This window comes from Barbus barbus (genome assembly GCF_936440315.1).
Source record: "Barbus barbus genome assembly, chromosome: 4".
NCBI lineage: Eukaryota > Metazoa > Chordata > Actinopteri > Cypriniformes > Cyprinidae > Barbus > Barbus barbus.
The window spans coordinates 32243046-32268614 of NC_136732.1; the positions used below are offsets into that span (position 1 = coordinate 32243046).

General features: G+C 36.3%; 1 protein-coding gene across 1 annotated transcript; it reads right to left on the minus strand.

Moving 5' to 3' along the window:
• Nucleotides 1–314: 314 nt before the first annotated feature.
• LOC306868844 (ATP-citrate synthase) lies at nucleotides 315–25361 on the minus strand. The gene is made up of 28 exons (XM_079415246.1): nucleotides 25162–25361; nucleotides 20620–20798; nucleotides 19285–19407; nucleotides 18443–18505; nucleotides 17416–17606; nucleotides 15328–15407; nucleotides 14379–14509; nucleotides 13427–13545; nucleotides 12609–12745; nucleotides 11761–11822; nucleotides 11519–11636; nucleotides 11272–11426; nucleotides 10910–11003; nucleotides 9168–9309; nucleotides 8823–8991; nucleotides 8600–8704; nucleotides 6817–7013; nucleotides 6633–6714; nucleotides 6446–6556; nucleotides 6206–6333; nucleotides 6035–6128; nucleotides 5784–5938; nucleotides 2955–3105; nucleotides 2727–2870; nucleotides 2495–2608; nucleotides 1943–2025; nucleotides 1411–1487; nucleotides 315–1339 (listed from the first exon to the last, which is right to left on the minus strand). The coding sequence occupies exons 2-28, from the start codon at nucleotides 20776–20778 to the stop codon at nucleotides 1245–1247; spliced, it is 3279 nt and encodes a 1092-aa protein (XP_079271372.1). The 5' UTR covers nucleotides 20779–20798; nucleotides 25162–25361; the 3' UTR covers nucleotides 315–1244.
• Nucleotides 25362–25569: the final 208 nt, after the last annotated feature.

A 25569-nucleotide genomic window follows, 5' to 3' on the forward strand; every position in this document is an offset into this window, starting at 1 on the left:
CAATGTTCATTGAATTCTTTAAGACAGACACAGAGGCAGACAGATAGAGGCAGGCAGACACAGACAGACAGAGGCAGACACACAGACAGACAGACGCAGACAGAGACGCAGACGCAGACAGAGACAGAGACGCAGACAGAGACGCAGACAGAGACAGAGACGCAGACAGAGACAGAGACGCAGACAGACAGAGACGCAGACAGACAGAGACGCAGACAGACAGAGACGCAGACAGACAGAGACATAGACAGACAGAGACACAGACATAGACAGACACAGACATAGACAGACAGAGACACAGACAGACCGACCTCAACAACACAATGAATCTGCTTTAAAACAGAATCCAGTTTAATGGTCATCACAGTTGAGCATGGATTGAATGAAAGATTTAATTTCTATAATGAATTTTATTTTTAACAAGATAATTTAAGTAAATATCAGACACTGAACTTCATCTGTTCTTTATACAGCTGGACTGGCTGGACTGTAAACATTGAGAACTGTATGGCACACTGCACATTTACAAATAACATTGGTGGCCAAAATACTTGTTTGATCTGTATATATTAGCTGATAGAAATAGAAACTTTCTTGTGTCCAGCAAATTAGTTGATCTGACATTTAAGACGATTAAGACTTCTAAACAAACACAAAGCTATTGCTCGCTATTATGCGCAGTGGATTATTGCACTGTTAGTTATAGATGTCACTACCAATACCAAAGTTATAACTCCAAATAACATTAAAAAATTAAATAAAAATATCACAGCCTAGCTATCAGGGCAGATTAGTTTGACAATGACATTCTTTAAGTGCTTCTTCAAAAGTTCAGTTTATGGTCACAGCTACTTGAAAAATGACACTGAGAAGTTTCCAGAAATCAGGCATTTTAGTTTCTAATCTAATTTCCCTTTTGTAGGCACACTGACATGACAAGCAGATTTAGGTGTTTTAGATACACATGAGATGATTACTAGAGAAATATGGAATGTGTTAGGATGTTTTCACAGTTTTCAAATGACTTTGCAACACATTCAATACAGGCATTTAGGTTATTGACAGGTTACAGTTTATAGCAGAAGAGTAAACCCTCACTTTTTCACAAGATCACAAACACTAAAACAGAGAGAAAAGAAAAAAAATGTAACACGCAAACACTCACATTTGGAGGAGTGCATATACACATAAAAACCTCTTTTGCTTCCATAGCGCACTGGTTGAGTGAGATCTGGATTCTGTCATTACATGGTCATGTGTTCTGGAAGTACATAAGAAATATCATCCCAAGGATGGCGGTACAGACCCTGCTTCAGCCGCTTCTGGTCCAGATAATGACCTGCACAAAAAGAGAAGATTGTTTAAATAACATTTCATAAGACACGTCAGAGATGGATATCACACACATACCTATGAATCCCATGCTGCGTCCCAACACAAAGATTCCATTCAGTGCTCCAATCTCCACAAACTCATCTGCCTCATCGCTGTACAAAACGACGACAGACAAGTGTTTGAGAGATCAGTGTTATTTTTACTAACATTTACGAGAACACTCAACTTTGCAACTGTTTTAGTTGTTAACTATTGAAAAAAATCATTAATTGAAATAAAGCTGAAATCAATAAAATATAAATATTAGACAGGGAAAAAAAAAAAACACCATTAGAAATGTTGTCTTGGCAGCTAACTGAATTAATTTTAAGTTGAAGTTCTGAATTGACCAAAACTGAAATAATAGTAAAGGTTAAACAGAAATATAACTAAAACAAACATTTCAAAAGCATATAACAAAATTATTAACCTTAAACTAAAATACTATAACACATAAAAATAAACACCAATTAAAAATATAAAATATTATATTTATTAATATAAATTATATGTTTAATTGAAATAAATAAATACAAAAATAACACTCTTTTTCTTCAGTTTTACTTACCGAGTGAAGCCGCCACAGTTTCTCAGCAGGTCCACAAATGCCACTCCAATGAAACCATCAACATTCAGGATGAGGTTTGGTTTCTGATAAAGAGAGACATTTTATGAGATCCCCCCCCCCCCCCAAAAAAAGGGGGTCATACTTTATTTTAATGTCCTATTCTTGCGATTAACAAATCATTAACTACGACTTTTGCCAAAAACTCCTAATTAGCTGTTTATTAATATTTAGTAAGTTGTTAAGTTTAGCTATAAGGGATGTAGAATATGGTCATGCAGAATATATGCTTCATAAATACTAATAAACAGCCAATATGTTAATAATAGGCAATGCTAATAAGCAACGAGTTCATAGTGAGAATTGGTCCCTATACTAAAGTGTTACTTTATACTTATATTATCTAAATGTATTCATTGACATTCCTTCATAGCTGTTGCTTTTAGCAAACACATATCCATCTCACTGCTTATAGCATACTGAAGATGTTTCGTTTTTCTTATTTTCCTTTTGAAGCTGCAGTCACATTTACGGTTGTATGGCAAGTGTTTGTACCTTTGAGGTGGTGATCTTCTCCACCTCCAGAGCATAGTCCAGCAGCTGTGTGGCAGGGAAATGCTGTTTCACAAAGTCTTTGAGGATCTGTACCCGCATGTCAGGATTATTGATCTGAAATTTTTTTTATTAATCAGTAAAGCCAGCAGAACAATCAGTGATAAGCATTGTGAAATTACAATATTTAACAAGTTTTTGACCACTTTCGATTTTTGTGTGTTTTGGCACTCACCGATTTCACCCTGTGTCCGATGCCCATAATGAGTTTGCCATCTTTCTTCATTTTGTTGACAAACTCCATAGGCAGCATGCCGCTGTCGAACGCCTTGCTGAACTGTTTAGCAGCTGCGTCCAGGGCACCTCCAAAACGGTCCCCCTAAACACAAATAGAGCCAGTTATGAAACTCTGCTCTTCTGGTGCTACACGGACTGCCTGCAAACAAGTCTGTAGTTTTCATACGATGGTGAGCAGTCCTGAGGTCAGGCTGGAGATCAGGTCTTTGCCAGCACGTGCACACACTATGGTGTTATGAGCTCCAGAAACAGCAGGGCCGTGATCCGCTGTCACCATCAGACACATCTCGATGAACTGACAGGCATAGCGTGGAAGCCTGCAGAAACACAAATTATGTAAAAATTATGAAAGACTAAATAATATAGGTAAAAGAAAACAGCAGCCGTTTTCAAAACACGAGGACAGAAACACGTCCTCTGGAACCCGAGCAGTTGAGGGTGCCACCCAGCCCAAACGCACACTTAATAACATAACTTATAAAATTATATATAAAATAAAAATTTTATATATTATCATTTTTAAATTATTTCTATACATTGAATAACTACAATTAGTAATAAAAAAAATTAGGGCTGTCAGTCGATGAAAATGTATCTAATTAATTACACGACACGTGGATTAATTAATCTAATTAATCGCTAATTACATTTGGCTGTGAAAATACCCACAAAAGATGATATACCAAAGAAATATTTGAGTCAACTAAATTTATTGCACAAACTTTTAGGCTATAACAGTCTAAATACGGAACATAAAAAGATAATTTGAGAAACTTTTTTTTTTTTCTCGTTCATGCAATGGAAGTCATTGGTAAGCAAAACAGCTTTGTTTACCAACAGTCTTCAAAATACCTTATTTCGTGTTCGACAAAAAGTAAATCATTCAGGTTTGAGTAAATTATGACAATTAAATTTTTTTGGGTGAACTATCCCTTTAACCCCCCCCCCCCCCTTTTTTTTTAAATGTAATAATACTCTAAAACTGCAGTCATTAATTCATTCAATTTGTTCAAACAACGGATTCATTCAGGAATGAAGTAAGGCCCTGTCCCAAACGGAACACTTCATGTGCACTTGTGGTCTTACGGACTTACAATGGCCGCTGCGTGCGCGTGTCCGTTAAGTCAAGACCGTAGGGCAGAGATGTTCACAAGTCTTTGACCTGGAGTCTGAGTCAAGTCTCGAGTCTTTGGTTACAAGTCCGAGTCGAGTCTCAAGTCATTTAATGGCTCGCTAAAAAAATCCCATTTATAATCGTCATGTACTGAAAACTTCCTATTTACGAAGCTGTTTTAAAGGCTATAGACACAATATATGATCAGTGATCTGCTTTGTCAGAAAAAAAGAGGCTTTAAGATGTAAGGTTAATGTATATCCAGCCTGTTACGTTTTAATCCATTACCATGTTCAAAAGAGTTTTTCTGAAATCAAATTCTATAATAAGAGTCCGATCTACCATGACACATAAGGAAATATGTGACACAGATAGCTGTTACAAAACCATACAAATAAAGTATTTATTTATGATATAAGTCAGGGGTATTCAATTAAAGTTCCAAGAGGCACAGCCTCTATATATTCCAAGCAGAGGTCTGGACAAAAAAAAAAAAAAAAAAAAGAAAGGCTTAAAAAAAAAAAAAAAAAAATCCTTTTTATTGAGTTTTTACATTTAGATCCATGCAAAGGCCATGTGACAGAAAAAAATACTGTTTTTTTCTGTACTTGTTTTGCTCCTGAAATCTATATTTTACTATTTTACTTAAAACCTAGCTACAATAATCAAAATGTTCTCATCTTGAGCAAAAAAGATAGATATCTAGCAGTTTCAAAGTTCTATCCTAGCCATCTACAATTCTCCCAATTAGAATTAGGCTATATGATTCTTTTGAAATATTCTTAGCCTACAGATTAATAACGCTAAATCACATCTGATAGATAGTAAGAAAAATAACTACATTTGCAGCATTTTCTGCTGTGCTTCAGTGAAAGTAATCTATAATTAACTAAACACCGCTGTGTAGCTCAGAGACATGCAACAATTTTACTGTGGCTTTATAGGAAATATTTTTGTAGGCAAAACTGAGAAAACAGTTAAATATATTACTATATAACTATTTAATGAACTGTTGTATAAAATCACATTTAAACTCGTGATATTTGGGACAAAATCAGAACTCATGTGATATCGCTTATATGATATAAATATGAGTCAAAAACTCGTACAGGAGCATTTTTGCCCCAATATCTTCAATTTTAGGGCATAACAGTATTTATAGAGTTTTTGCCCTGCATCATATTTGTCAACAGTCAACTGTATGAAATGTAAGATTATGTACATTTACATACATACATATATACACATAAACATATATACATATATATACACACATATACGGTAACGCTTTATTTTAAGTCATAATACAGAGTAATTACCCAATTAAGTACTTAGTAGTAGCCGTTGTACTTACATGAAACAAAATGTACTTATGCAACCAAGTATGGAACCGCCTGAAATTACAGTTTGTAATTATGTAGATATAATAGGCAGCTACTGTTACACATATGTAACAAACCGAGTCTGTTACACCGCTACTAGTACACTTAAATACAATCTTGATACACTTTATTTTAAGTAGCTTATGCCTGTGTACTTACATTTGTAATTACGTTGTATAATGTCTGCAACACATGTAACAATCTTTTGGTTACTCAAGTTGCTGTGTAACAGACTCGGTCTGTTACATATGTGTAACAGTAGCTGCCTATTACATCTATATAATTACAAACTGTAAGTACAGGCTGTTCCATAACTTAGTTACATGGTAAGTACATTTTATTGCATGCAAGTACAACAGCTACTACTAAGTACTTAACTAGGTAATTACTCTGTATTATGGACACCTTAAAATAAAGTGTTACCCACATATACACACACACACAGTATATATATGTACATTTTACTACAGTATTAATACTACTACTAAACAAACAGTACCTCCTCTGGAACCAGAGCAAGCCGAGGGTGCCGCCCAGCCCGATCTCAGACTTAAAGACCTCAGTAATGGGCATGCCTGCATAAATGAGCTCCTGTCCTCTCTCATCACAGATACTCGTCATGAATGACGCCGGTTTACGGATCAGACCCAACTCCTACAGAGAGAGAGAGAGAACAAAAAGATGATGCTTAACCACCAGACAATACTCTTATGAGTATTTGTCTTCAAAACGTATGTAGTTCATACTCACTCGTGCCCAAGAGTAATCCATCGGTACCGTGGGTGGAGGAACCTCTTTAGCAGGCACAATCACACCCTTTGCTACTAGATTATCATACACGGATCTACAGGATGCACAAATATGTGGTTACTGATGGCCAGGTTAAGAGGTTACATTCGCAAGTACACAAAGACGACATACTTGATGACGTCTCCCAGCTCATCGAAGCTCTTGGGCACAAAGGCTCCTGCCTCTTCCAGAGCTTTGTTCTTAGCCACTGCAGTCTCCGACGCCTGGTTAGCACAAGCTCCAGCATGGCCAAACTGGACCTAAACACAAAAGGCAGGATACAATCAATACATTCAGCTATTAGCATTTGAAACAAGTTAAACTCATATTAGTCTTTTGGACACATTATAAGCAATGCAACCGCTTGCGTACCTCAGATGAGAACAGGGTGGCGCAGGTTCCAATGCACCAGCAGACCACAGGTTTGGTGATCCTGCCTTCTTTAATGCCTTTGCAAATCTTGTACTCTTCATTTCCTCCAATCTATAAGCAAAGAGAAAACCCATGAGTGTATTGCGAATTTTATAGTGATTGTAAACGTCACAAATGGCTCCCTCACCTCTCCGAGCACAACGATCATTTTGACTCCGGGTGTGTCCTGATACCTCAACACGTGACCCATGAACACAGAGCCTGGATACCTGCAGGAAGGACATACCCCACAGGTTTAAACTCACACGCAAATTGTTTACAATGCATCAAACCATATGTAGCATTAAAGAGACGTAGACTTGAACACACACCGGTCTCCTCCGATGGCAACTCCTTCATAAACTCCGTCTGTAGTGCGTGAGATGATGTTATTGAGCTCGTTGGACATTCCACCAGAGCGGGAGACGTAGGCCACACTGCCCGGCCTGTACAGCTTAGATGCCAGGATGTTATCCAGCATCCCACCCGTATTACCGATCTTGAAACAGCCTGGTTTAATACCGCCGACCTACAACACATGCACACACACACACACAACAGACTTAATTTAATTATAAAAATAAAATCTAATTTATATATGACAACAATTAATGATATTAATAACATAATTTTACATGCATTGTATAACTAATAAATAATAATTATATATTTTTATTCTAAAATGTATAGGGTTAATAAATACATATTTAATAATAACTATTATTATAAAGGATTATTAACTAATTATAGTCAAATTATGCAATATGTATTATTAAAATTAATTTCAAATCATAAATGATGAATTATACAAAATATACTTTTAGTTTTATATAACAAGTATCAATAGTAATAATTATAAATAATATATTTTTTTATGCACTGTAGAATTAATTTTAGTTTTTTATTCTCCTATATACACTGAACAAAATTACAAACGCAACACTTATTTTTGCCCCCATTTTTTATGAGCTGAACTCAAAGATCAAAGACTTTTTCTAGGCCTATTCTCTCAAATATTGTTCACAAATCGGTCTAAATCTGTGTTAGTGAGCACTTCTCCTTTGCCGAGATAATCCATCCTGTCACACAGCCATTGGAGAGGAGTGGACAACCTGATCAACTCTATGTGAAGGAGATGTGTTGCACTGTGTGAGAAAAATACTGACTGGTTTTCGGACCTCCCTGGACCCACCCAATACAGTAAAACTGCACATTTTAGAGTGGCCTTTTATTGTGGCCAGCCTAAGGCACACCTGTGCAATAATCATGCTGTCTAATCAGCATCTTGATATGCCACACCTGTGAGGTGGATGGATTACCTCGGCAAAGGAGAAGTGCTCACTAACACAGATTTAGACAGATTTGTGAACAATATTTGAGAGAAATAGGCCTTGTATGTACATAGAAAGTCTTAGATCTTTGAGTTCAGCTCATGAAAAATGGGGGCAAAAACAAGTGTTGCGTTTATAATCTTGTTCAGTGTGTGTATAAGTATATGTATATATGTACAATATAACATTAGGTATTTAATGATATATTTATAACATTAATATAAAATAATATTATATTATATAAATAATTATTTACATTTATTCATTTAGCAGACACTTTTATCCAAAGCGACTTACAATTGGGAATTCATCAAGCGACTCGTCTTAAAGAGGCAAACAGACACAGGAAGTGCTCGTAATACCTAGTTTCAAGCATTTTTCCATTACACATTAAATCTATTTTTAGTTTTACATAATGTGCTAATAGTAATAATAATAATTTTGTATGCACTGTAGAATTAATAGCTTATTTATTTTTCTTAATTCTCCAATATGCATATAAAGTAGAATATAACATTATTAGTTATTTAATGATTAATTAATAGAATATTAATATATTATATGATTAATATGAATATTATATTTATATAATACAATAATATTATATAAATATAATATTAAATTATTTTGTACAATAATTGCTATTTATTTTAAGGGGGGCTCTTATCATTGGCCTGTAGACGGCACACACACACCTACCATTATCCCAAACAATTTGTCCTCCAAGTATACACACACAGCTCCACATAGAATCATCCAACAGAAAAGCAGTTTGGAGGCATACCGTTGCAGGACCAATGATAGTGACTCCCTTGTCCTCTGCCATTTTGATGATCTTGCGAGTCAAAGCCTCTGGAATACCCTCAGCTATGATCGCTATAGTGCGGATCTGAATATAGAAAACACATGAACAATCAGACCACATTGATTTGTAAACATTTAAGGAATAGTTCACAGCATTGTAGAGTCAGATGAACGTATAGAGTGAGCTGATGCTGATCTCAGACCTGTGTGTACTGCATGGTCTCTATGGTGCTGTCGTAGGCAGAGCGCAGGGAGGCGAAACTGATGAGCACATCTACTTCTGGATGTTTCTTCATAGCATCAGCCATGTTCTTATAGACCGGCAGCAGGATCTCCTTGTGACCCCAATAAAACTTCTGCTTATGGTCTCCACTGATTTGAGTAAAAATAATGTGTTTTAGGATTAAATATGCATATGCGTGATGTAGGGACAGTCAACCTTGGGAAAACTGAGATTAATACCACAGAAGTAAACTCAAACCAAAAGTTCATCACTCTATAATGACAACTGTCCCATACTAGCGTTTAAAATGGAAGCTAAGACTCACGTGAAGGGGTAAACCATGGCTGCTACTGACGGCTCCTGACGAGAGCACACATAATCGAAGTCCAGCATGCCTTGCACTGCACGCGTCTGCATCCCCCACACTATAGCCTTGGTGTGGTCACTGAAGAGAGTGGTGCTTTTGGCTATAGAGAGAAAGACAGAAGGAAAAAGAGAAACAACAGAGGGAGGAAAGGAGGGGGGAAAAAACACCATTACATTGTTTGTTTCTAAGAGTACAAGAAGACAAACATGTTGAAGTCAGTCTCAGTTGGCTATGTTTTCGATATATATTCATGAAAGGAATACTTTTAGTATATTATAATTAACCTGGCAAAAACAATGTGTTGCCAAATTTGGTTACACTTTATTTTAAGGTGTCCTTGTTATAGTGTAATTATATTGGAGTAATATTAATTAACTACTTGTCACAGTTAGGATTAGGGTTTGTCTTGCATGGGTTACTTGCATGTCATTTTTGGTTTACTTGTATTTACTTTTATAATAACAATAAATTATGCATAATTACATGCATGTAACGTGTAACAAGGACATTTTAAAATAAAGTGTTACCTCATTTTGCATTTCTTGTTAACTAAATGATATGAGAAAATACCATTTATGCAGAACACAGATTATATGCATAATATAGGCTTTATAATATTGAATTAATCTAAACAGGGCTGAAAGCTTAATTCAACAAAGCACAGAGACATTTAATGACCAGAGACTTTACTACTTATACAAATCTGGATGGCAAAATCCTTCAAGTGAGGCTTATAAGCCAGAAGCCACTGGACTCAATTGTAAAAATGAACAGAACGCACTGCGACAAAAAAAACGATACATTCAATAAATAGTTGAACGTTTAGTAGTATGTCATGGCTGCCATGCAATGTCACATTAATATAGGGGTATTTACAATGGCTTTGAAGGTGACCCATTCATTAGAAGTGAGAATAAGAATAAACCATTTTATTATCTAGGGTGACCATGACTATAGGTTTCCCCTACATGCCTTGGCCAGGATTTCGTAATTGCTTATCCACCTTTTTCTTCCTGTAAAAATGGGAGCAGCCATTTGTCATTTTTATGGGTCTAGCTTCTGGTCTCATCCGCCTCCAGGTATTTTTAGCTGTACAAAACAGTTTGTTTTGCTGCTTGATATTGAAAATTGGTGTCTTACCATATTATTTTTAATGCATTATCTTAACTAGTATGACCACACAAACAGTTTTACCGTTTACTGCACGTTGTTATTCTTCTCATTATTTCCTATAGCGACTAATGAACTGGAAGTCTTGCCCATAGGCTTACTACTTCTGCATTGAAAAAGGTGTATAGTGTCCAGGTTTTGGCTTCGCTTTCCCATTGACATGCTCTCTACAGTCCTCATACATTTTATGTTTGTGTATTTGCATTGCTTTGACTGTTTTCTATAGATCCCACCTTCTCTCATGTCATGATTGGTCAATTATGTACAATGCCTGCACGCTATTGGTCAAACTACTATTCAGTCACCTGCAGCAAGTATGAAAAGTATTAAAACAATGCCAAAACCCAGACATTTTTTAGTCAATATAGAAATCCTCTCCAGGACATGTCCAGGAAAAAGATGTCTGGTCACCCTGCATTATCTTTGCGTCCATGACACATGAGCCTGTAGGAGGCGCACCAGCCTACCATTAATCTATTCCGTTACTGTGCATTGTCTGCTTTTGGGAGTGTGATCCCATTTGCACCAACCTGGAGGAAGGCCAGCACGAGTCTTTTGAGCTGATGAGTTTTCTACTCCAGTTTTGACCTCAGAGAAAGAGGCAGATCTGGAGGAGGCGGGAGTCTGGGAGCAAGAGAGAGAGCAGTAGTAAGAAATTTAGTCAGTCTTTGTAGTGACACTTATAGTCCGGTACGAGCAGCACATTAAGACGTGATCTCTAAAAGCAGTGGAGAAAGACTCAACAATAAGAAACTTCACTTCACTGAAATCCCTGGATCATCTAATGGCATGCTTGAGGCTGTGAGAGGTTTTTAAATGCAAGCACATTTAAAGTAAGACTCCCACACACACACACACACACACACACACACACATATACACACACACTCACTGTGGTACCACCGCTAGTGTTGAGAAGGAAGTTAGCGGTGTGGGCAGCAACTTGAGGCTGTGTGGCGATTGGCCGGTGACCCAGTGCCATTCCAACAATGGCGGTCATGTGGGTTTCAGTGCCAAAAACATGAATGGGGATACCGGTGGTCTTTCCTGCACACACACACAAAAGACACGAACATGAGATCAAGTCTCGAAGCTTTGACTTTATGTACACTTACAAATGTGCACATGCACAAACTCACCAATTTCCCCCATCACTCTTAAACCTTCCTGGTAGTTTGGGCCACCACGACGGACAAATATAGTGACTTCGTGCTCTTTCAGAGGGTTCTGGTAGTCTTTTATAGCTCTGACGATACCCTGATAACATACAAAACAGCCAAACAAATACATAAAGGGTGTGTGTCTCAAAATATTGGTCTTTGATAAAGCAGATAGATGGCGCAATTCCACATGCACAGCATGAGGGACTCTATGATCTAACCTTGAATGTTGCTGCTACGTTAGTGAAGTTGGCAATGCTACCTCCAATGATCAGGACTTTACCTACGCAACAGAAAAGAACAGTGGCACATTAGATACTGCAGATACAACATACGTAAAGCAGCGATTCTTCAGTTAGGAGTGCTTCTGTCTACGTTAAGTTTTCAAATCAAACTTCAACAACATACAGAATCTTTCAGGTAACATTTATCACATGCCATGGAATATGATCATACCCTAGATTAAACCAACACACAGTACATCACAAATCATCCTACAGTACATTATTGTAATATCTTTCACTTTCTGGTTGAAAATAAAAATGGTTAAGACTTGAGATTGCTTGAGATTGAGTTAGCTACCAGTCTAGTAACTTTGAATAATAAAAAAAAAAGTTTCTAAATTAAAATTGTTTGGTAAATCACAGCAGTATTGATGTTAATAAATACTTAATATAATAATAATAATAACAACAAATATTAGTATTATATTTAATATTGTTATTATTTTAATAAAAAAATATAAATATAATATTTATTTTAATATGACAAAGTAAAAATAATTTCTCTGAACTTATGTTAATACAAATTTAATATAAATTTAAGTTTTTCAGTTTAAAAAAAAATCTGGGTCTGGGACAAACATCCCCAAAATTAAATGATTTAAAATGAACAACTTTATTTTTCCCTAGTATTTCGTGATGAAGTGTAAAAGATTTTACACACAAAAAAAGCCCCCCACATTTGGACAAGAATTGAAAAAAAAAACTAACAAAAAAAAACACTTCAAAATCATTTTAGGTGAAAGACTAATAAAGAAAGTTGGACTTTAAGACTGTGGTGGACGTACCATCAGGGTGCTTCTCACGGGTCATGAGGGAAAGGATGGTCTTGGCATAGTCGTATGTTTGTTGCTCACTCGGAGCACCCGAATACTCTCCGTAATTGGCCAGCTCATTGACGCCGCCCAGATCACAGATTGTGTCACTATGAGTGAGGAAAAAATACAATACTGTGTGTTAAACTATTTGCTCTTATGTCAGAAATATTTAAATCCCACCATTAGGAAACAGAGCATGTCAATATTATTCAGTAGATCTTACATCCGTTTTATTTGTTCATGGTTTATTTGTCTGTTTGTTTAGGGGCATTAAAAAGGAAAACATTTGGTTTCTTGATCCTCTGCTCTACTCTCAAGAGTAGAGCACATACACATCCTAATTAGTCTCACAACGCTTTCTCTTGTTCCATCTCCTCCCTCCATCAGAGAGAAGGACAGATGCAGCAGTGAACGATAAACCTCTAGATAACCGTTATCAAGCTTGGATGGGTAATGTCATTTAGCTCTCAGAGTCTGGCTCATACAGGTATCTGCTTCATCTCTCTTCTGCTCATTACACCAGCATCTTCCTTCAAACGGTCTCTTACTATAAATTTCATTTTCCAAGCTACTCTTAAGATTTCATTTAGAAATGAAAATTCAGACCCAACTCCGATTGTATTCGTCTGAAAGAAGAACATCATATACACTCAGGAGTATGGCTTGAGGGCGAGTAACTCATGGGGTAATTTTCATTTCTGGGTGAACTATCCCTTTAAGCAGTTAACATTGAGAATTAAAATTCATACATCATATGTAAGCTATAATAACTCGTGAGCGACAGGTACCTGTAGACGACAGAAGCTCCGCCCCCTGCCACCATAGTCCAGATCCGTCCACGAGGGTTCAGGAGAGTCAGTTTGAGACTGGCGCCACTCTTAGCATCTAGATCCGCTATGTATGCCTCCTACAGCAATGTTATGAAAAGGTTTGTGTACTGTACCTCACATCAGTGGCTAAAGACAAAATCCGCTGTTTAATGTCTAAAAATGATTTTTTATTTCCCATTTAGCCAGGTTTGGTTCAAATGACATGGTAAATAAAAACAAACAAGATTAAAGTTTATCTACTAGTAAAATGCCATAAGAGAAATATAATTCGTATAAATGAAGCAGAAACCCATTAGTTAACGGAAACATCATAAAATGGCTTGTGGACTGTGTGTTACCAAATATTTAATGACGCCAACACTCTTCCCTGTCCAAATCATATGGACCAACAACCAATTACAGCAGCACATCTGACAGAAGGCAAAAGAGTGTACCATAGGTTATTACTATGCCAACCCTGATTTTATTCCAGCTTTTATTCCAGTCTGCTATAGCAGCTAGTGTATCCGTGTGTGAGAGACCAATTAAACCAGCCTCCTGTCAGATAAACATTACCTCAAAACACACTGCCAACAATGACTCAGCACAGAAGACACATCAATCTCTCTCGCTGCACGACTCACTGTAATAGTGTCTGTGTGTGGTGAATGAATGAATGATTTATGAAAGACTACCTCTAATTAATTATTAAATCATATTCTTTAGAACAAGTGAAAGTAAGCAAAGACAGCAGAAACAGAAGCACAAGCGTCCTCTGATGAATCGACAAAACAGTGATAAAGGCAGGCAGTTCCTTGTTGGGCTTACACATTAACTCATACAAATTAATACTTAGATGGCATCTGTCACTGTATCACTGAAAACGTACAATATTATCCAACTAAACACACATCTATATTTTGATTGTTACCTCAGGATAGGCCTCTCTGCCGAAGGGAGGGGGAAACTCCACATCACCCCACTTGGCTTTACACAAGTAATCGGCTGTGGCATCGATTTTAGCAGCCATGTCCAGCACATACACTCCATCCTTGGTGACCACTGACAGAGAGAAAGAGAGCGTTTTTTCATCCCAGTTTCAACTTGTCACTTTGCTTTTTTTTTTTGCCTGCCTTAGGCAATAATGAAATGTATATTGCCACTGAATCCTTTATTTAAATCTCAGAGTTACTAAATGCTTTGGGTTGTGCTGTGGAAATGTTGGGCTGCACATGATGATTCGATATTTTGGCATATATGATTCTTGAGTCATGTATACCACTGGATGGCTATGCGCTTTTATGTAAAAAAAAAAAAAAAAAAAAACGAAAGTGAAATACTATGAGAAACTCGTGCAGACAGAGTGTATTTTCTAATAGACTGAGAACATGTGAAATGATAAAAATGGGATTTATACAAACCAAAACACAAACAGGAACATCAAAAGGAAGTTAGAAACAGTAACAGATGCCATAGGGCACACAGGGATTATTAATCAGTGCCCTATGAAGCGTCCCCAGTCACCATCAAACAGCATCCATGTTAATTAATTAGCCTTCATTTGCTCAAATTAAATCTTTCCTCAAAACATTCTATGATGTTATTTTGACACCGAGTTGGAGCAGAGTTCAGCCTTCAGTTATGAAGGAAAATAAGCAAATGGGGTCAAAATAAGATTTGTTCTGTCATCTAAAAGTAATGAGCAAGTAGAACTTTTACTGCCTTGCAAAGAACTGGACGAGGTTTGTTTTTGGTCTCCATAGAGCGAATCAACAGTGCCAAGACACTGGGAAGAACTGAATCAGATGTCCGTGTGGGTGCACAAATAATGTCATCCATAACAGACATCAGAGGTGGGATGGGCTGCTTTTGTGACTTACCAAGAGGGTTGATCTCCAAGTATGTGAAGTATAAGTCTTCATACAGGTTAAACAAGCCCACCAGGAAACTAGACAACATCCTGCAGAAAAACAACAACAGAATATTGTTACATTAAATACTATGAATGTGATAAACTGACACAAATTAAGTAGTTTAGTTTCTCATCACTGACTTCACACAAAGTAAATATGTGGATCTGTACTTGACAGTTTAATGACTGTCATTTAAAACACAAACTAATGAACAAACTTTGGAAATACAAAACAGACTTGTTAGAGACTTTAAAATTAAGTTTATTTTTCTTCATCCGCTGGCACTTGTTTAAAAGATGTTTAGATACACAAGTGTTTAAAGGTTTAGGGTTCATAAGACTTTTTTAAATGTTTTGGAAAGACTTTGTTCAAAAAGGCTTCATTTATTATTTATATCATAAGCACAGTAAAACACTAACCCCCGGTTTCACAGACAAGGCTTAAGCCTAGTCCTAGACTAAAATGTAAATCTTAGCTGTTTCAAATGAAATAAACTTGCACTGACTGATCTTAAAATATATCAGTGACTTTCCTTTTGTCTCAAGATGCGCCCCAGTAATGTTTTTTTCTAAGCATGTTTATAAAAATTACTTAAATGTCCTAATTGAACTATGGCCTAATCCTGGCTTAGTCTAAGCCCTGTCTGTGAAACCGGGCCTAATAATGTTACAATTTAAAATAACTATTAGAAAATCATTCTAATATAATGATTTGCTGCTCAAAACACACTTATCAGTGATGAAAACAGTTATACACTTTTATTCAAGATTCTTTGATGAATAGAAAGTTCAAAATAACAGCATTTATTTGAAATAGAAATCTTTTGTAACGTCACTGATGATCCATGCCAAACAAAAGTAAAAAAAAAAAAAAAAATTAAATACTGATTAAAACCTTTTTTTTCCCTTTTTTTTTTTTAAAATGCTGAATGTACTGATGCTTCTGTAATATTGTATACAAAACAAACTGGAACTATGAACAGTAATGACACTCGATTTAACGACAGAACTGGTTACTGGTGTGAGCCCGAACAGCTGGTGTTTGAGGTAACAAGGGAAAACAGAGGGAGGAGAAAGTGAGAGACTCATCCGTCATCCAACACATAAAAAAACAAAAAACTGTGACGGTATGGAAAAAAAACTCCATAGTCCGGAGAACACAAATTATACACGAGAAGTGACAGGGAGACTGAATCACTGGAGGAAGAGGGAGGAACTCGTGGCATGACAGTAAATGCACTCGGTGAAAGAAGACAAAAGGAAATCTAGGAAGGGAAAAAATATATTTTATGCCACAATATTTGTGAGAGGGAGTTGCATGTTGTTTTTCAAGCTTCAATCTTCATAATGTTGTGTGTGTGTCTGACTGAGAATAAGAGAGGGAGAGGAAGAATAAAAGAGACGGATGAATAGAAATAGAGGCGTGGATACTGGCCAAAGCAGCCAAACCAGACTCCCCGTCAATCTCAATGTCAGCCAAGACGGTGAGGCCAGCCAGAACGAGATGTCAGAGTATGTGTTCCATCAAAAAGATGGACTTATAGACGTGAATTGAATAATAGTGGGGTGGGGGGGTTCATTTGTGTAATGGATCAAAGTGCCCTCAACTACTGGCGGCACAGCTGAGAGCACCTCGTTTGCTTGTTTGTCCTCCCTTCCTCTCCAGTCTCATTTTTTTGCTCACTCTTATCCCATCTCGATATGTAGCAAGACCAAGAACTGCTTGCAGCATCTTTTGTACGGGGATGCAGCAGTGACCCTCAAGGAGGTTTTGAGGCAATTAAATTATGGTTATATTTCCCCAAGAGTGGTCGTTATATGGCAAAGGAAGCTGAATCAGCATATAGTATAAAAAGGTGTTTCTATACAGATTTTAAAATCTAGATTCTGATCAACAACTGACAGAAAAGAAATCTGCAGACCAGCATCACAAAGAAGTGCAAACACCTCAGCACAACACAAAAAGGCTAAATAAACTATTTAAAAAAACCTATAAATGAGTGTAATATTTAACAACATGTAATATGTATTTATTTGTTTTGATTGTCTGACTCACTCTTTCTTATCTGCAGGGGCGTGTGTGAGGAGCTGACTCTTGACTGTGTCCGTACTGATCTTGTCATCTACTCCCACCAGGAGTTTCAGGGCTTTAGAGTCCACGTCTCCTACATCCACACCCCCTTCATGATGGAAGAGCATGTAATCACCTTCCCGTGTGGCATAGATACACACGTAAAACTCCTCCTCCTGAGGGAAAGTCACAATTCAGCAAAGTTACCCCTCCCTTTCTCATTTTCGCTCAAGTCATGTCTCGGATAGTAAACCATTAACATACATTATCATAATCATTTTACAACCATGCAAATAATACAACCCCTGCTATAAAAATGGATTTCAGCAGCAAAATTGTTAATAAAAATAATAAATAGGTGGAGCATTATTATTATATTAATTAATTTAACAATAATTTTGCATCTAACATTAATTTCTTATTATACTATATTATTTTAAATATTTATTGGAATGATTTAATAATAATAATAATAATAGCGGCTTAAGTTTTATTAACAATACTGCTTCTAACATACATTTGTATGATACTATATTACTCTATTATTATAAGTGCTGTCAAATTATTAATCGCATAATATATGTATGTTTTCTGTGTATACATATTTCAGAAAAATAATATATATTTTTAATTAAATATATTTATAATATAAATTATATGAATATAAATATAGACATGTAAATACATCTAAATATATACTGTATGTGTGTGTATTTATATAATACACAATAATATATGCATGTTTTCTGTGTATATTTATGTAAACAAATACTTTATTTTGGATGCGATTAATCGCGATTAATCGTTTGACAGCACCAATTATTATTATTATTATTAATAATAATAATAATTCAAATTTGAAAAACAACAAAATATAAAATGTTAGATGCATAATTATTTAATTGTGGCTTATAATAACTACAATAATTCAGCAGCTTTTATTATTATTATTAGCCACAATTAAATAAGCCATTTCATTCATGTACACATGGCATTTATTGGATGTGCTCACCTGCTTGTGGGCAACGAAGGGCTCAATCAGGAAGTTTTTGAGGATACCTTTAGCCTTTCCCACCTGAGAGACAGAGAGATGTTCATTTTAAAAGCTTATGCTTACCCGTAAGGGTTAAACATCAGAAATTGCCTCTGGTCTGAATCTAAGAGCTTCTCCTAATGAAAAGGGAATTATGTAAGAGGCAAGAAAAGGAGGCTAGAGATGGGAAGGAGGAGGCAGAGAAGTGTTCATACAGTCTAAAGGCTTGTGTTCAGCACCAGTGACTGGACCTCAGTGTTCAGGGACTCGCTGAGAAAACTGAACGATTTGACAAGCAGAGCCGCAAGCCAAAAACACACACACACACACACCCACCTCATTTGTGCTGCAGTCAAAACAGCAGGCAAAAAGGCCAGTTGATATAAATCAGCGAGAAAAAAAGAGAGGAAGGCGAGGTGACATTTCAAGAGAGAGCGAAAAATAAAGGTATGACAAGGTGGGAAAACAATGAAACGCTCCCTTGAAAGTGGGAGAGTCCACAGGAACTATGACCAGTCTAGCAAACAAAGACAGAGAGAGAACTTGCAGAAATAACCTATAGAAAAAATGTGCAGCATAAGACAACAAAACACAAAAATATTATAAGAAGAAAAAAGTAATGTCTGTCTCTCTCTCAGCAATATGTTTCTGGCCCTCAGGCAATGTTGTATGCAGGGGCATGACATTTAATAAATTGGGTTACATAAACTGCAAACATACAGAAAAGAAAATGTGCAAACAACAAATGCAATTTACACATTTCCAAAGGGATAATGCCAATGAAACTAAAGCTAACGTTAAGAGGCGGTATCTGTCCTCACCATTGCCTCCTTCATAAGGCGGGTTTTGAGCCATTCCTTCACACCCTCCAGATCCAATTTCACACCCACCAGTCCCAGCTTTCCTCTGCGCTTGATCAGCTGATCTGGCTTCACAACCAACCGCTGGACAGAAACATGAAAAACACCAAAATAATCAATCACTCATCGATTAGAATTTATGACATTAAGCATTGCATTATTGCAAAAACAACAATGAATGGAAAATAACTAAGGAGTTGGCAACTTGTGACAAAATCTAAGGTTGAAATGACTGGTTTAAAACAGACTACTAGATCTAGAATGGTCTGAATTTTTGCTTCAGCTTTTCTTCAAAAGGTTTAAATGAATGTTGTCTCAGGCTTTTGGAGTGCACTGTGTGTTAAATGAAACCGTACTTCCTTACTCAATTTTAGAAACACAAACAGAAGGGCGATCAAAAGAAATGTCATGATTTCCTAATTAAGCCTGTCTCTATATAACGGCCTCAGTCACTGACTAAAGATAAAGGGAGGGGACAGAGAGACAGGAGTCATATCTAATATCATTATACCCTCTGGCTCCTCCATAAAGGTGATTAAGAGTGCTTTTTCAGCAGAAATTGTCGCTGTACTGTCATTTGAGAAATTCTGCTATGCTCACTTTAGCTCCCTTAATTGATGTGCAAGTCAAGCAGCATACTAATGAACACCATCCTCTCCGTCCAACATCCTCAGTATCTCTCTATAGGACTTTTACTCATTTACCCCACAGCAGAATTACCCTTCATAAATCTAACTGGTTGAAACTGATAATAGTAAAATAGTGCTTTTAGTGGATTATTCATGAATCATTTAGAGAAACTATTCTTCTAATAATGACAATCTTTGTCACAAACACAATTTAAAACCTATGCATACATATACAGTACATTGTATTTGTATTTATGTATTGTAATAAAAGAAAAAGTACATTTGTTACTGATTGTTTATATTTTAGGAACTATTTTATAAATTATTAAATGCAACTGTTTTTTGAAGAATAATTTGAGCAAATTCATAATATACAGACTATATAAAAAGTTAACACAATTAAAGAATATACATAATAAATAAAACACATATTAATATCCCCCATGAAGATTCAAATATTTAAAATTATTGCAGCAAACAAGTAAATCATTGTATAGAGATTATAACCAAGTCTTACCAATTACTAGCCAAGAGTACACAACGATTCATTTTGTAAATGTGTCGGAGATGAACACAGAGTTCACTATTTTTTTAAATTATTGGCTTTTCTAATTATCTTTCACCTCAAGCCCAAATGTGACCCCAGATCCACTATTTCCAGTCTTACCTCTGTCAGAAGCCAGGGGTGATCCTGAACCAGTCGCTTCCAGTCGGTTTCTGCCGTCACGTTAGCATAGCGAAAGCGGTTCTGTACAGCAGCTGTAGTGCAAATGTGTTTGTAAAGAAGTTCCTTCCCTGTCTGCTCAGAGATGGCTTTGGCTGACATGGTGCTCGAGGACTAAAGCACTGCAGAGAAAGACACACAGAAACTCATTAACCATCAGTCAGTCACTTGAGACCAATAAATGAACAGCACCTTTTAAAATGCTTTACAAAACTGCAACAGATCAGTGCATTAAATAAAAAAGTAAAAAGGCTAAATAAATAATGCTATATAAAATACATGCATATATACATAAAATAAATTAATAAAAATTTGTAAATAACTAAATACTTTCTTTTTGTGACAATTTGTTATCATGGTTCAAAAGGCCATATATAAGATAGATTTATAAGTTACTGACATTTGCACAAGAAAAAAAAAAAAAAAAAAAAAAAAAAAAAAAAAGTATACAAGAGTATATCCTTGAGTATACAACGGTATAACGTTTTTAGTATGTACATAAAATAAATACATGATGTACCAGGAAGTTAAGCAGCTGAGTGAAACTAACACCCCTGCTAGACATTTCAATTACACAAAGCTTACATTTAAATAGCATGCTGAAGACACAGACAAACCACCATGTTCCATGCATTTTCTCTCGCTATATTACATTACATTTCTTTGTTTATCTGCTGGTTTCTTTCTCTTTACCTTTCCCTGAATCAAGAAAGGCAGCTAAAAATAGGCTTGATGCTCACCCTGATTTGATTAGCCCTGGACTTCGTACTGTGCACGAGAGCAACATCCAACTGCAGTCTGACTGACACATGATAGAAGGGCAATCAGGTACATCATGAACCTCAGCTGAGCTTTCTTAAACCAAAAGAAAACCATCCATCCAGACAGAACAGTATGAAGTACAGACAGTCTTTATAACCAGCCACCAAATCTTAGTAAACCAATTTGAGCTATTAGTTATTTCCATCCTCTCCATCAACAGTGACTCAACAACAGTGGAAAACTCTCATACATGAGTGCATTTATGACTGGCAGGCTGAGGTGGCATTCAGATGACATCACGGCCGCCTGTCTGAACCCTGTCAGGACGTGCAGTGCAACGAGAGTGCCAAGCTGTCAGTGGGGTCAACATAACCCGTCTTTGTTTAAAAAAAGACAAGATAAACCAATCCGCAGAGAATGACAAGAAGAGCCATCTCAATCTGCATTCAGCACCATACTATGTAGGATGAAACAACACAGACAACATAAAGAACTGATGATTCAAAAAATTCATACACTACCATTCAAAAGATTTATTTTTGTTGTTGAAAGAATTTGCTACTTTTATTTAGCAAGAACGCATTCAATGACTCAAAAATGACAAATCAAAGAATCCATAAAAATGTATCATGGTCTCCACAAAAATATTATAATATTTAGTTTTCAACACTGGTAATAATAATAAATGTTTCTTGAGTAGAAAATCTGCATATTAGAAGGATTTATGAAGGATCATGTGACGCTGAAGAGTGAAGACTGCTCTTTCAAAAAAAATTATAAAATTAAAAATTAAATAAAAACTGACTTAAAATGTTTGAACAGTAGTGTATGTAATATTTTTTCTTCTATAATGTGCTTTTTAACTAATGGAAAAAACGAAAATATTTTAAAAACCTAACATCCTACAAATAAATGTATTCTATTCATCCATCCATTCATTCATTCATGCATCCATCTCAGCAACAATGGCTATATTTTCATGGCAGGTTGATTAAACTATTTTAAAACACAACATTACAATAAAAACTATTTAAAGTTCTTTCAATCTGATATTTGCTACAAATCTTAAAATGTTTCCAGTTTACCATTTTAAAAACCATCTATAAAACATTTAAATTTAAAATTGCTGCCTTTTACAAACATCCCGAAAAAGGCCTCAGAAATGTTTATTGATTTGTGGATAAAACTGTCTGCAAAGACAAATGCTCCCATGTAAAAAAGAATGCCATTTAATCTTCTTTATGCACATTGAAAATAGACTCACTGTTTTTCCTCTTCTGCAATGAGAATTAATGCGGATGCATGTGGCGAGGAGAACAGAGTGTTCAGTTACTGTAGAAGACAGTCCTGTCCTTGACCCGGCAATTTACTAATGAAGAGAGGAGGAGCGCTACACCCCCAGCACCCTCCTTGTACATCGCCCACCCAACTCACTAGAGTGCTGTAAATGCACAGACTGAAAAGAAAACAACGCATTCAAAGACTTCTGTATTTAGCATTGTTCTGATAAAAAGACAAAGAAAAACAAAAACGCAACCACCCAATGCTGTATCAGTGTATATCTAGATTTGACATCCAGCATCACCGCAAACATCGGCCAGAAGGAAGCGATGAGTTATCGCACTGGCTATATTGGACTCACAGACCAGTGATGTAAAAGACGTTAAACACAATACCACAGAAAACCAATACAATTTGTGAAATCAACAAACTCTGTCCAAAAACAAAAAAGAGGTTCCATAATTCACACCATAAAACTGGTCTTTAAAATGCTCTTATACATTGTAAAAACACATTTTTAAAGTAAATAAAAAATGTATGTATTGCAATGTATTGCAAAAAACTAACACTCCGGTCTTTCTACTTCAAAATTTCATGTATAATTCAATGTGTTCCTTGCCAGTTGTTTGTAATTATTTTGTGAAATTTAGCAATTTCTTTTGTACGCTAACTTTTTTTCAACATACCAGGCTTTTCTGTAAGTTGAGGTCTACATTCACACCTCTTACAAAATATTGTACTGTGACCACTGCATGAAGCAAAATACCATACAGAAACAATGCTTCGCCACTAAAACGGCAACTTTCTATTAACCAATTTAATCAAAACGAGAAATTACACCAGAATTCTGACAGCTTACACTGACTGATAAAGATGCCATATTAACTCATTACTGTTTTGGGACAGTACCAATAACTATTGACACAAATAAAGGCTATAATGGTACATTTTTGCAAGATGAAAAAACTAGCAGTGTATCTCTAAATTCAGTAGATCTAGCAACAGATGTGTCATGTACTTTCCTATATTACCGATAGCGCTGCAGAGTGTTTTATTAGTATTGATCCTAGTGCACAAAGAATTACCAATGACCTGATCTGACCCCATTTACAATGGTACGGCGATGGTAATACTGCTGTGCTTTTCTGTAATTGCTGGCCAGTTGCATGCACACACGCTCATACTGCACTGCACAGCTGGTTAAGGGGTTGTGCGTGACACTAGTAGTGATGCAACTGATTTATAACTGTGTTTCCCTCAATCACAAAACAGCAGCGGTATCATTCATCGCATCGGAAGGATGCGAGGAGGATTCACAGTAAAGATATTGATCCTATTACACTCCTAACCCAACACATTTATCTGATTCAGAGGTGTATTAGACCTGTTACATTTGAATAACGCTAAAGACAAAATTGCAATGTTTATGACAGTGGTTATTAAATCTAATTTCTATCCTCGCTGATCTCTATTCATCTAAAGCATGGATGGATCTTCATTATTTAAGCTCAAGCTTATGTAATGCCTCATCCAAAAGCTGGTTGACTTTAATTAAATTCCTGACTACAGAAACATTTATTCCCGTCAAACTAATCCATGTGTTAGATATGTTTACTAGTACTTGTTATCTTTTAAATCACTAGCAAGTAAAGCACTTGTGACTCACTGTCACTAGTAATTATTTACAAAACACAAATTCTAATCCCTTTACTATTAGTCACTAAAACAACAGAACAGTTACTTGGTACTACTGGGATAGTGACTAGTAGCAAGGGAATAAGTACTAGTATATACTGCACAAGTAACTAATTGATTAGTCACAACTGCAATATACACTGGTGACTAATTGAATAGCTTTCACTCACTAATGAAAATAGTAGCAGTGTACAAGTGCCACATTTAATTTATAGCAACTTGTAAAAGCAAAAAAAATCATACTAATAATTGAAATAAAATATTAGCCATATAAGATAAATACTAGAAAAAGTTAAAGAATAGGTTTAAAGGCCTGCCATTCATGACAAACATCTTGTCTCCAGACTAGACTCTAACTAAAGGAAATGAGCTGAATTTAATTCATTAGTTTTAATGCTTCTTCTGTGTTTTGTTTTTGAATTAGATAACATGCACCTTACACTTCCGTGTACTTGAAGGTGTTAACGACGTCATTCATTCATTTAAATCACAGGTAAAAAGACCAGTAAGTTAGAGCCTGTCTCTGTACGGAGCTGTCGTGTGATATTCACGATCAAAATTACAATAAATACAGATCCTCACCCTGATATATACACTCAGTGTTTTGAGCAAAAAGAGCTGTGTCGCTGTACGTTTTATATTCTCTGTTTCTTTTATTTCGCTAAATGTACTTGCAAATGAGAGACTGTTTTCAATATCCACTGTTTGTATTAACTTACTAGTGCGCTGAGGTTTTGAGTCACTTACCGGTCTATGTACTCTTAATGACTGCAGGTTTTCTCCTTTCTGGGTGTTCCTAGTGCACTGAGTCTGTCTGAGAGAGTTAACAGGCGAGATATGTTTGCAGGAGACACTTTTTCCTCCAAACACACAGCTGGCTGCTGCTTCCTCACTCACTATGCGCTCAGCCTTTCCTGTTTTCTCTACGCCGACATCTGACGATGGCCTTGGCTGATCTCTTCTGTCTCTGATTGGCTCTCGCCATCCGCTGTGATGCGAGGCCACGCCCACTCGAACAGCATCGGACCAGGGCTTGATTGGCTCATTCTGCCTCGTCCAGCCAATCAGGCTGCGGTATCGGGCGTTTAGCAACACGCCTCAATGAACCCCATTAAGGACGGAAAATGACCCAAATGTGCAATGTGGACTGAGTTT

Excerpts from the sequence above, each read along its gene's own strand:
- LOC306868844 (XM_079415246.1), bottom strand. The coding sequence starts at position 20,778 with ATGTCAGCCAAAGCCATCTCTGAGCAGACAGGGAAGGAACTTCTTTAC. Across the intron at positions 13,546-14,378 it reads GCAGAGAGGCCTATCCTGAG|GAGGCATACATAGCGGATCT; the intron begins GTAACAATCAAA and ends ACATTGCTGTAG. Across the intron at positions 12,746-13,426 it reads GGAGCTTCTGTCGTCTACAG|TGACACAATCTGTGATCTGG; the intron begins GTACCTGTCGCT and ends CCTCACTCATAG.